This window comes from Orycteropus afer, unplaced genomic scaffold, assembly GCF_000298275.1.
Source record: "Orycteropus afer afer isolate SDZICR_OR568_19922 unplaced genomic scaffold, OryAfe1.0 scaffold00290, whole genome shotgun sequence".
In the NCBI taxonomy this organism is placed as follows: domain Eukaryota; kingdom Metazoa; phylum Chordata; class Mammalia; order Tubulidentata; family Orycteropodidae; genus Orycteropus; species Orycteropus afer.
Window position 1 is genome coordinate 3,157,018 of NW_006921877.1, and position 10,919 is coordinate 3,167,936.

The window sequence follows — 10,919 nt, forward strand, 5'->3', positions numbered from 1 at the left end:
AAAAAAAAAAAAAAAAAAGCCTATCATATTAGGAAGACTGATCATTGTGAAAACGTCAACACTATCCAAAGCAATCTATAGATTCAATGGAATCCCAATCCAGATTCTATCAGCATTCTTTAAAAACACAGATAAACCAATCTGCACTACGGATTACACCTCAACATAAAGAAAACAAAAATCCTCACAACTGGACCCATAAGCAGCATTACAATATATGGAAAAAGGATTGAAGTTGTCAAAGATTTCATATTACTTGGTTCCACAATCAACACCCATAGAAGCAGAAGTTAAGAAATCAGATGACATATTGCACTGGGAAAATCTGCTGCAAAAGACATCTTTAAAGTGCTAAAGAGCAAAGACTTTTGAACACTGAGATGCACCTAACCCAAGTCAAGGTATTTTCAATAGCCTCATATGCATGTGAAAGCTGGACAATGAATAAAAAAAAAACAAAGAAGAGTCCATGCTTTTGAGTTGTGGTGTTAGCAAAGAATATTGAAAATACCATGGACTTCCAGAAGAATGAACAAATCTGTCATGGATAAAGAGTAGCTAGAATGCTCCTTGGAAGTGAGAATGACCAGATTTTGTCTCATCTACTTTGATCATGTGTCAGAAGGGACCACTGCCTGGAGAAGGATATCATGCTTGATACAGTGGAGGGTCAGTGGAAAAGGGGAAGGCCCTCAACAGGATGGACTGACACAGTGGCTGCCATGACGGGGTCAGGTACAGCAAGGACTGCGATGCTGGTGTGGGACCGGGCAGTGTTTTGTTTTGTTGTACATGGGGTCATTATGAGTTGGAGCCAACTAGACAGCATCTAACAACAACAAAATTTTTTATGGAAAAGAAAGAGATCTAGATAAGCAAACCACTACTGAAGAAGAGTAACAAAGTAAGAAGTCTTACACTCCCAGATCTCAAAACCTACTATTACTGCTACAGTAGTCAAAACAGTCTGGTATTGGTACAATAACAACACTTAGATCAGTGAACAGAACTGAGAACCCAGAAACAAATCTATCCTACGGATAGCTGATCTTTTACAAATGGCTGAAATCCATTAAAAGGAAAGAGAGAGTCTCTTTTACAAATGGTTCTGGCAAAACTGGATATCCATTTACAGAAAAATAAACAAGATCTATACTTCACACCATATACAAACTAACTCAAGATGAATCAAAGACTTAAATGTAAAACCTAAAGACTATAAAATTCATCAAAGGAAAAATAAGGGCAGACTTAGGGGCCCTAATTTATGGCATCCATACACTATCAAAAATAACCAAAAATTCACAAAACAGCAGAAGATAAACTAGATGACTTGAGCCTTCTAAAAATTAAATTCTTATGCATATCAAAAGACTTCTTCAAAAGTGTAAAAAGAGAACCTACAAAGTGGAACAAATATTTGGCAATGACATATCTGTTGACAGACTTATCTCTAAAATTTATAGAAAACTCCAACACCTCAACATCAAAAAGACAAATAACCCAATTAAAAGATAGGCAGAGGATATGAACAGACACTTCACCAAAGATATTCATCTGGCCAACAAACAAGTAAGAAATGCTCATGATCACTAGCTATTGGAGAGATGCAAATCAAAATAACAAAGAAGTATCATCTCACTCCACCAAACAATAGCAAAGTTCAATAAGACAGAAAATAACAAATGCTGGTGAGGGTATGGAAAGACTGGGACTCTCATATATTGCTAGTGGGACTGTAAATGGTATAACCACTGTGGAAAACAGTAGCACTTCCTTAAAAATCCAGCAATCCTACTCACCAAAACCAAACTCATTGCCATCAAATCTATTCTGACTCATAGCAACCCCCACTGGGTTTCCAAGGTCATAAATCTTTACGGAAGCAGACTGCCTCATTTTTCTTCTGTGCAGCAGCTTGTGGGTTTGAACCAGTAACCTTTTGGTTAGCAGCCCCATGCCTTAATGACTGCACCACAGAACTCCTTTGCAATTTCATTACTAGGTAGATATCTTAAAGAAGTGAGAGCTAGGGCACAAATAGATATATGCACATCCATGTTCATCACAGCACTGTTCACAATAGCAAACAGATGGAAACAACCTAAGTGCCCATCAAAGGATGAACAGATAACCAAACTATGGTACATACACACAATGGAATACTATGAAATACTAAAGAATAAAGAATCCATGAAACACCTCCTAACGTGGATGAACTTGTAGGATATTATGCTAAGTGAAATATATCAATCACAGAAGGACAAATATTGTATGAGATCACTATTATAAAAGGTCAAGGAGAGGTTCATACATAACTTTCTCTGTCGGTTACTGTAGCAGTAAAGGTTGTGTGTCAACTTGGCTGGGCCTGGTTGAGTTGCTAGACAGCTGGGGTAGTTATATCCCATGATGAGACTGGCAATCAGCTCCATGGTGGGATGCATCACAAGCAGCTGAGTAGCTGCTTTAGGGATGTGGTCTGCTGCTTATATATAAACAGCAGCTTTGAGAGCGGTCTCCAGGTTATGGCACGCTTGAACCCTGCACGTAGCTGAGACGCTGTTCAGCAACCTGCCATGCTCTGCTGACTGTGGGACTTTCAATGGACTTGAATTAATGGCCTGCCGTGTGGTTTGGTAATATTGGGACTTGTGCCTTTTTACATGTCAACTTTGGGTTTGTCAACCTCAGCAGCCAGCAGCTGTCTGAGAGAAAAGAAGCCTCTACCTTCAGTGGGTTGGGAGCAAGAGACAGAACTGAAGCCCAAAGTCGAGGGGCTTTCACCCAGCCCCTAGAGCCTGGCACTTTGAACTCAGACTTAAAGCCTCCAAACTATAAGAGAATAAACTCTTATTTGTTTGAGCCATTCCATTTGTGGTATTTCTGTTAGAGCGGCACAGAGGTAACCATAACAGTTAACAAGAATGGAAGGGGAGGGGAGGGGAAGGAAAATCGCTAGAAAGATAAAAATTTGGGTGAAGGAAAAGGCAATATACCAAAAGTATGTGACCAACACAATACTTTTAACAAATTAGGATAATTCTTATCTTCATGGGGTTTACTTTCTAATAAATTATTAGAACAATTATTACTTGCAATTCACACTGTAGAGAAAAGAGCGCACCTATGTAGCTTTTTAAAGGCATTATAGTTACCTTATTAAGTGACATCCCAAATCAACAACTGACTCAAATGTACACAACAATAGCAATAAATAATTAAAAAAAGCATGATAAATGGGGAAAAGGAAATCACTACCTGGGAACCCAGAGGTGCTGCAACTACTTTTTATAAGGTTCTCTTTATGGAGGAAGTCAGTCTGATTATTATAAAATGACAGGTCTGAAAAAAAAACTGAATTATTCTATTGAAAAGGATCTAAGTATTACCTTTTAAGCATTTGAGAGTTTCCGTGCTGCACACATCCACCCTCATAGTTGACAACTGCTTTTCCTTCAATTCTATCTGGTCTTCTGAACGCTTGTACAGCAATAGTTCTTCAATGAGGGCCTGAGACTGAACACAGACTAGAGTTATATTTCATTTACGACATCATTCACTTATTCTTATTCTACATCTCCTTGTTTTAAAAAAAGAAAAAAAGCCTAAAGCCTAACAAAATGCTGAAAGAGGAAAAAAGGCTTTACTTTTTCTCATATCAAAACCAAAACCAAAACCAAACTCACTGCCATTGAGTCGATTCCGACTCATAGCGACCCCTCCTTGGGCTTCCGAGGTGGTATCTCTATGGAAGTAGATTGCCCAGTCTCCTTTCCAAGGACTGGCTGGTGGGTTTGAACCACCAGCCTTCCGGTTAGCAGTCAAATGCCTTAGGTACTACGCCACCAGAGCTCTCAGTTTAAAAAATCCTTTTCTTTGATTTTTTTAAAAACAAATTTATAGTTATATACTTAAGAATGAAACAGACAAATGTCTACTGTATCTTTAAAAATATATAATTACATAAACAGAGACTTCCGGTAAGATGGAGCAATAAGCAGACAAGCAACACAGAACCTCTTCAACAAAGAAAAGAAAAACCAATTGACAGAGATACAGAAGATAATCCTGAGCTCTGAGCTTTGAAAGGAACTATACAGAAGTGGGGGAACTCTGGTGGCGTAGTGCCTAAGGTACATGACTGATAACCAGAAGGTTGGCGGTTCAAACCCATCAGCCACTCCTCAGAAGGAAGATGGGGCAATCTACTTTCGTAGTGAAACTGCCTCGGAAACCCAAGGAGGCGTCATTAGGAGTTGGAGAAGACACGACAGCACATAACAACAACAAAGAGAAGAAGATTAGGCACCAACTAGTGGAAAACCTGAACAAAAACAGTGACTACAGAGACGGCTGGAGCTGCAGACTTTCAGCTACTCCAATAGGACCAATAGTTCCAAGTGGTGTTGGGACCTAAGAATTGACCTAAAAAAGATCAGCCCTGGTCACCAAGGGCTGCAGGGATGACTGCGCTGGTGGCCTATGGCTAGGAAGGGAAATAGCAAGGTGGGAGACAACCTGAGCTGTTGACTTTCTGCTGTCCGGAGGGCACAGCCATTTTGATTGTTTATAAGCAGTAGCCATTTTGGATATTTAAAGTGACTGAGGGCACAGCCATTTTGAATGTTTACAAGCGGTGGCCGTCTTGGATATTTAAAGTGACCAAGGGTACAGCCATTTTGAATCTATACAAGTGGCAGCCATTTTGGATTTTAAAGTGACAGCATCCTCATTCGGATTCCAGCGACCTAGGAATAGGCTCTATTTGCCAAGGATGGCAGGGACATACGAGAGGCTGACAACAGGAAAGGAGACAGGTAATGAGCATGTAAGTGTTATCAACTAGCAAACAGAGGAGCACAGTACCCTGCTTGCGTAGATAACATACAAACAAAACAAAGAAAGTGAAAATCATGGGCAAATCACTCCAACATACAATCACCAATTAAATATAAACACAAAAACACTACAATACCTCAGAGACAACAGAGCATTACAGTCCACACAAAGAAGCAAGATAAAGCAGGAGAAACAAGGGACCAAGATACGGACCCAAAACACATCCCTGAAGAAGACGCAGCATTGAAACTCCCTGATAAGGAATGCAAAAGAATTATATTTTGGTATCTTCAATTAATTGAGAGATTGAGGAAAACACAGAGAAAACCCTAAAAAAATTTCAAAAGACAATACAAGAACAAAATGACAAAATAAATAAAAAATTAGAAATGATACAAAATCCACACACAGAAATCCAGAAGATTAATACTAAATTTCCAGAAATAGATTAAGTCACTGAATGGGCAAAGGAACAGAATTGAATCAATGGAAGACAGAATCAGGGAGACTGAAGGCAAATACCAGAACACTTCTTTGGAAAGGGACAAATCAGAAAAAAAGATAAAAACAAAATGAAAGCCTAAGGTTCATGTGGGATACCATCAAAAGGAATAACCTACATGTCATCAGAATTCTAGAACAGGAAGACACAAATAAAACGACACAGGAAATTGTCAAAGATTTGTTGGAAGAGAATTTTCTGGGTATGATGAAAGATGAAAATATATCCATTCAGGAAGTCCAACGAACCCCAAACAGAACAGACCCCAAAAGAAAATCACCCACACATATCATCATCACCTTTGGTCTTACCAAAACCAAAGACAAAGAAAGAATCATGAGAGCAGCACGGGAAAAACAAAAAGTTACATATAAGGGATAACCAATAAGACTAAGCTCAGATTTCTCAGCAGGAACCATGCAGGCGAGAAGACAATGGGATTGTATATATAAAACCCTGAAAGAGAAAAATTTCCAACCAAGAATTATGTACCCAACAAAACTGTCCCTCAAATATGATGCTGAAATTAGAACATTTCCAGATAAGCAGAAATTAAGGGAATTTGTTAAAACCAGTCTAACCTTACAAGAGATGCTAAAGGGAGTCCTTTGGGCAGAGAACCAAAAACAGCCAACAACAACTGACCATTAACACACATGATGATATAACCCAGACATCAACTCAGCTATGGAAGTATCCAAAGTAAGTAAGTCTACAAGATTATAAACAGGGAACCAGAGATATCAATTGACAAATGAGGACAACTACAAACCAAAAAGAGGGAAAAGAGTGTTTAGTTATAGAACTTCTACATGGTAGGGAAGTCAAAACAACTACAAGATAGAATGGACTGTTCTAAACTTGGGAAGAAAACTATAAATCACAGGGAAACCTCAAAGAAAAATGATAAACCTTCACATCAAAAAAGAGGACCAGCATAAATACTCAGCAAATACTAAAACAATAGCAATGAAGGAAGTGATAACATGATTCATAAACAAAATGAGCTCAGCATAGAAAATTATATGGAACAAAGAAATCAACACCACAAAAAACACATAATAAAAATGACAGCAACAAATTCATATTTGCCTATAATTACATATCTAGCAAGGGACTTATCTCTAAGATTTATAGCGGAAGAGTGGATGACCAAACTATGTACATACATATAATGGAATGCTATGCAGCAGTAAAGAATAATGTACAGTCTGCAAAATATCACGTAATATGGATGAACTTGGAGGACATTAAGCTGAGTGAAATAAGTTCAATCACAGAAGGATAAATATAATATTAGTTCGCTGTTGTGGATGGTCAAGGAAAGGTTTATATATGGAGGGAAACTTTCTTTGTTGGTTGCCAGGGGTGGGAGGGGAGGGGAGGGGCGAGAACACTGCAAAAAAAAAAAAAAAAAGCATTGACCCATGTCACTTTAGTTTTGTGTATTTCACTGTACATAAATTATATTTCAATAAAAATGCATTAAAAATATATATACATATATATAATTATATAAACATAGTCTTACGTTAATTTAAAACAAATTCTAATATAGCAGAGCTTCACAGTAGGATGAACCCCCTTCTTGGCATAACTTCAATACAGAGCTCAGCTGTAGTAAATATTCTCAAAGAAGGTTATTTTTCCAGTTAGAGGTACAGATAAAATTCCAAGCAATCTAATCCCAATCTGGATTATTTTCAAATGTGTTTAACACATAGTTGATATACAACTGAGTAAAAGTAATTCTTAATGGACCATACAGGAAACTAACACAAAAGGGGTGCATACTACTTTGAGTATATTAAACATATTTTGTAACTTACTCGAAATTCAGCAACTATTTTAGACTTGAGAGCAGCTTTTGGATTTGTGGATGCTGTTGGAATTAAACAAAAGGTCATTAAGAGTACAGACACAAAGAGTGGACTAACATTCAGAAAAAAATTTCAGTTCTATAGTTAATGGTTTACTCTTTGAACATCAGTCAAACATGCACATTTAAATCACGATATAATTCCTAGAATAAGTAATGGAATATGAAATTTAAATACTTCAAAGTACGGTCAATAAAAAAATATACGACTATTTAGATAGGGCTAACCTACTTACCTCAAACAGACCCTTGAAGTTACAAAGACCTAGAATTATTGATTTGGAGTAATTGAGATACATGAAGTACCTTTTTTCCCTAGTCTGACTGAATACAAGAGGATCTCAATACCTCAAATTAAGAGTGTTCAGGGACAGAAAATTCAATTAATCCTGAGCACTGGCTGTAGAACCTTATTTACAAATATCAACTCTATTCCTATGTATTTATCTTTGGATTTCTTTTTCTGCTGACTCAATTCATAGCAGGGAAAGTTCTAAGTATATTACCACTGTGGTTGAACTTTGGCTGAAATGACGACTCCTGTTGTTCCTAAGCATGCAACTTATCATCAAAAGGATGCCAAAGGTCTCCCTCATTCAGGATGAATATCGAATGCTCGCTGGAGCAAAACTATCCCAAGTGTCTTGTTTCACCTCCCAATTCTCACTGTCTTTCACTTTGTTCCCTCCACACCTTCAAGTCTTTCTCAATATTCCTCAGTTTGGCCCACAGCAGCCTATTACATGCAGTATTCCACTCCCTTGATCTCATCATGCTGGGTAAATATGATAAACATAAGAGGAGCTCCAGTTAGAGAATGAGCTTCTGGCCAGGATTTGAGGCCCATGTCTAATCTGGCAGAGTGTATCCCCAAATCTGAAGGATTTCATGGCTCCCACAGAAATGCTTCTCAATGCCTAGTCTCCTCTTCAGTTTTGTTGTTTTAATGCCAGCTGCCTCTAACTTCATACATCTTTAAACCTGAGAATTAGTCTGGGAACTATCAAGCATTTCTTTCTTCTTTAAATCCCCAACTACTCTTGAATCTTCACTCATTTAAACCCTTTTTCTGTATTTCCTTTGTTTAAAAGTGGATTGTTTGGTTTTTAAGAAGTAACTCCATGATGGCTTGTTTAGTATAAGTCACTGGGAGCCTCCCAGGCCTGGAAAACACAGGCTTGCCCATGGTTTATGCCAGGTACGATGCCAAAAGGTCTACATTTTCTTCTGCTCCAAAAACAGGAGGTAATTTTATATTAGTTGAGATTTTGTTCCTTACTTTGTGATTTCTTCCACTGCTTATTCGGTTGTTTGTTCAGATTTTCTTTCAGCTGCTTCTGAGTTTTGAAAGTGGTACCTGGAAAACATTTCAGTTTTTGCAATCTGGCATTATGGGAAGCTGTTCTGTCTGTCCACTTCAGTGCCAAAGTTGTAGCATGAAAAAAGGCAATCCGAGACTGTGTGTCGTTTCTTTCCTTTTCTTTTATTTTATAAAAAAATAAAAACACCCACCAGATCTAAGAAGCTGTCAAATCAACATAATTTCTACAATCAATTAAATTAACCAATTCTGAAAAGGACAAGAAGTTTAAAGATACCATTTAACAAGCTGAAATAAAGAATTTAACAGCTTCTTAGAAGATGCTATTTTTAAAGCAAATTTCTATTCAAATGATGGTCATGTTATTAGATATCATCAGTTGCTATTCAATGACTTCAATTACATGCATCTAATACACAGGAACTAAAAGGCTTTTTTTTTTTCTTTCCTTTTCTGAAACAAGTATACACTTACTACAATTTGAATCCAAAATAGTCTGAAGACTGTCAATATATGTTTAGTACTAGATAGCGCAGTGAGATTAAAACCCTATCCAAAAATTCTCCAACAATTAAAAGGAGAAGATAGTATTTATTAAGCACAAACAGTAACAATTTAAAACAAAGCAAATTCAGGAAAATAATCAGATGACTATCATCACTTGATATGCTGGACTTTCTTTAGTCAATAAAATCAAAATCCAACCCACCTCCAAAACCAATTTTAGTTCAAATAGATCTAGATTTTTAAAAGTATTTAATTTTAAACAAACAAAGCAGGTCAAGGCCTTTATTAAGCAACAGCACCAGATACGTAAAGTACAGAATTTTAAAGACTGAACACTGATTCAAATTTTACTTTTAGTAAAGAAAAGACACTTACTCAAAGCTTCTCTTAATGTCATAATCATTTCTTCTGGGTATACATTTCTGTCTTCCCAGATTTTAAAGATTCGTTCTATAGACTTAGAAACAGATGGATCCCTAAAAAGAAAAAAAGTGAAACAGACATAAAAATGTTGATTTACATCCCAAACTAGAAATCTGACAATAAAGTTGTTAAAAAAAATCATTTTCCAAATGTCTTTTCATGTTTATTTAAAAACATTCTTTTTTCTACAGTGCCCAGGATTAAAGAAATTATAAATACTTTATTCAACACTTTTTATCAATGACACAGATGAGTCTATGGATGGCATATTTGACTTTTTTATGGATATGAAGTTGAGAGAGCTGGCCAATGTGCTACAGCTGTGTACAATGTATACAACTAGCATCCCAAAAGATAGACTAAGAAGATAAAATTTAATAAAGAACAAACTGGTTCAAAAAACTAACTATACAAGTGCAGAATAAGGAAAACAAGGCTTAGCAATGCTACATTTTTTTTATAACTGGAGCATGTTTTTTAAAAACTAGCACATAATACTGTAAGAATACATATTTAGAAAGAAGGAGGTGAGGGTATCTGGTGCACAGATGGGTGGCATCTATGTTTAGGTTGGTCTGTCTCTTCAAGAGAAAAATCTGTGAATCTGAAATACGTGAAGCAGAATTACCACGAAACCTTATTTCTGTCTCCTAATTATGCCCTGATTTATACAGTACATAATGACACACCTCAGCAGTTCTAGGACTATCATCACATATGAGAACTATCCAGATTGAATACAGAAGTAGATAGAAGAATTCACCTGTTCTCTATTAACATAACGTCTTAGGCTGGGTTCTCAAGGGAAATGAAACCAGTGAAGCTTAGAAAGACAGAGAAAAAAAAATTATCTCAAGGAAACGGCTCACAGTTGTAGAGGCTGGCAAGTCTCAAGTCTGTGGGTCAAATGTCAAGCTACAGGCTTGTCTTGACTCACAAAGCTGCACCGGCTGAGGAACACAAAGCCAGTGGACAGTACAGCAGGCTGCTGGTTCAAGTCCAGGAACTGGAGATGATGATGAGCTACATGCAGGACCAAGATCCAGCAGAAAAGCCAGGGAATTTTCCCAGGACGTCCATATATATATATTGGAAGCAGTCCATACCCCTGAAAAAACTCCCTTTCAAATGACTGGCTGCTCATAGCACATCTCATCATGAAGGCCATTACATTGTATCAGATCTCATAGGAGATGACTACATAATAACTGCAAAGCCACTGAGAATCATGGTCCAGTCTATTTGACATATTACAGATATTAAAGACATAGATAGGCAAGAATATAAAACAATACTACTCTTATTAAATTTTCTCATAAAAATGTTATTTGTCCATTACTTTTAGTGATTAACAATTTGTTTTAATTTTGTATACAAATGTCAAATATAGCCTTCTGCTTAATTTTTTATTTATATTTTTCTTACAAATTGAGTGGACAGGAACT

The 10,919-nt window shown here is 36.9% G+C and overlaps 1 protein-coding gene across 1 annotated transcript in view; it reads right to left on the reverse strand.

Annotated features, from left to right (window-relative positions):
- Positions 1–10,919, reverse strand: part of RPRD2 (regulation of nuclear pre-mRNA domain containing 2) — a 139,674-nt gene that overhangs the window by 34,734 nt on the left and 94,021 nt on the right. The window contains exons 3-6 of the mRNA XM_007950945.2: positions 9,427–9,527; positions 8,503–8,580; positions 7,174–7,226; positions 3,393–3,519 (exon numbers count right to left, since the gene is read on the reverse strand). Coding sequence (XP_007949136.1) covers positions 3,393–3,519; positions 7,174–7,226; positions 8,503–8,580; positions 9,427–9,527 — 359 coding nt within the window. The remainder of the gene's footprint in view (positions 1–3,392; positions 3,520–7,173; positions 7,227–8,502; positions 8,581–9,426; positions 9,528–10,919) is intronic.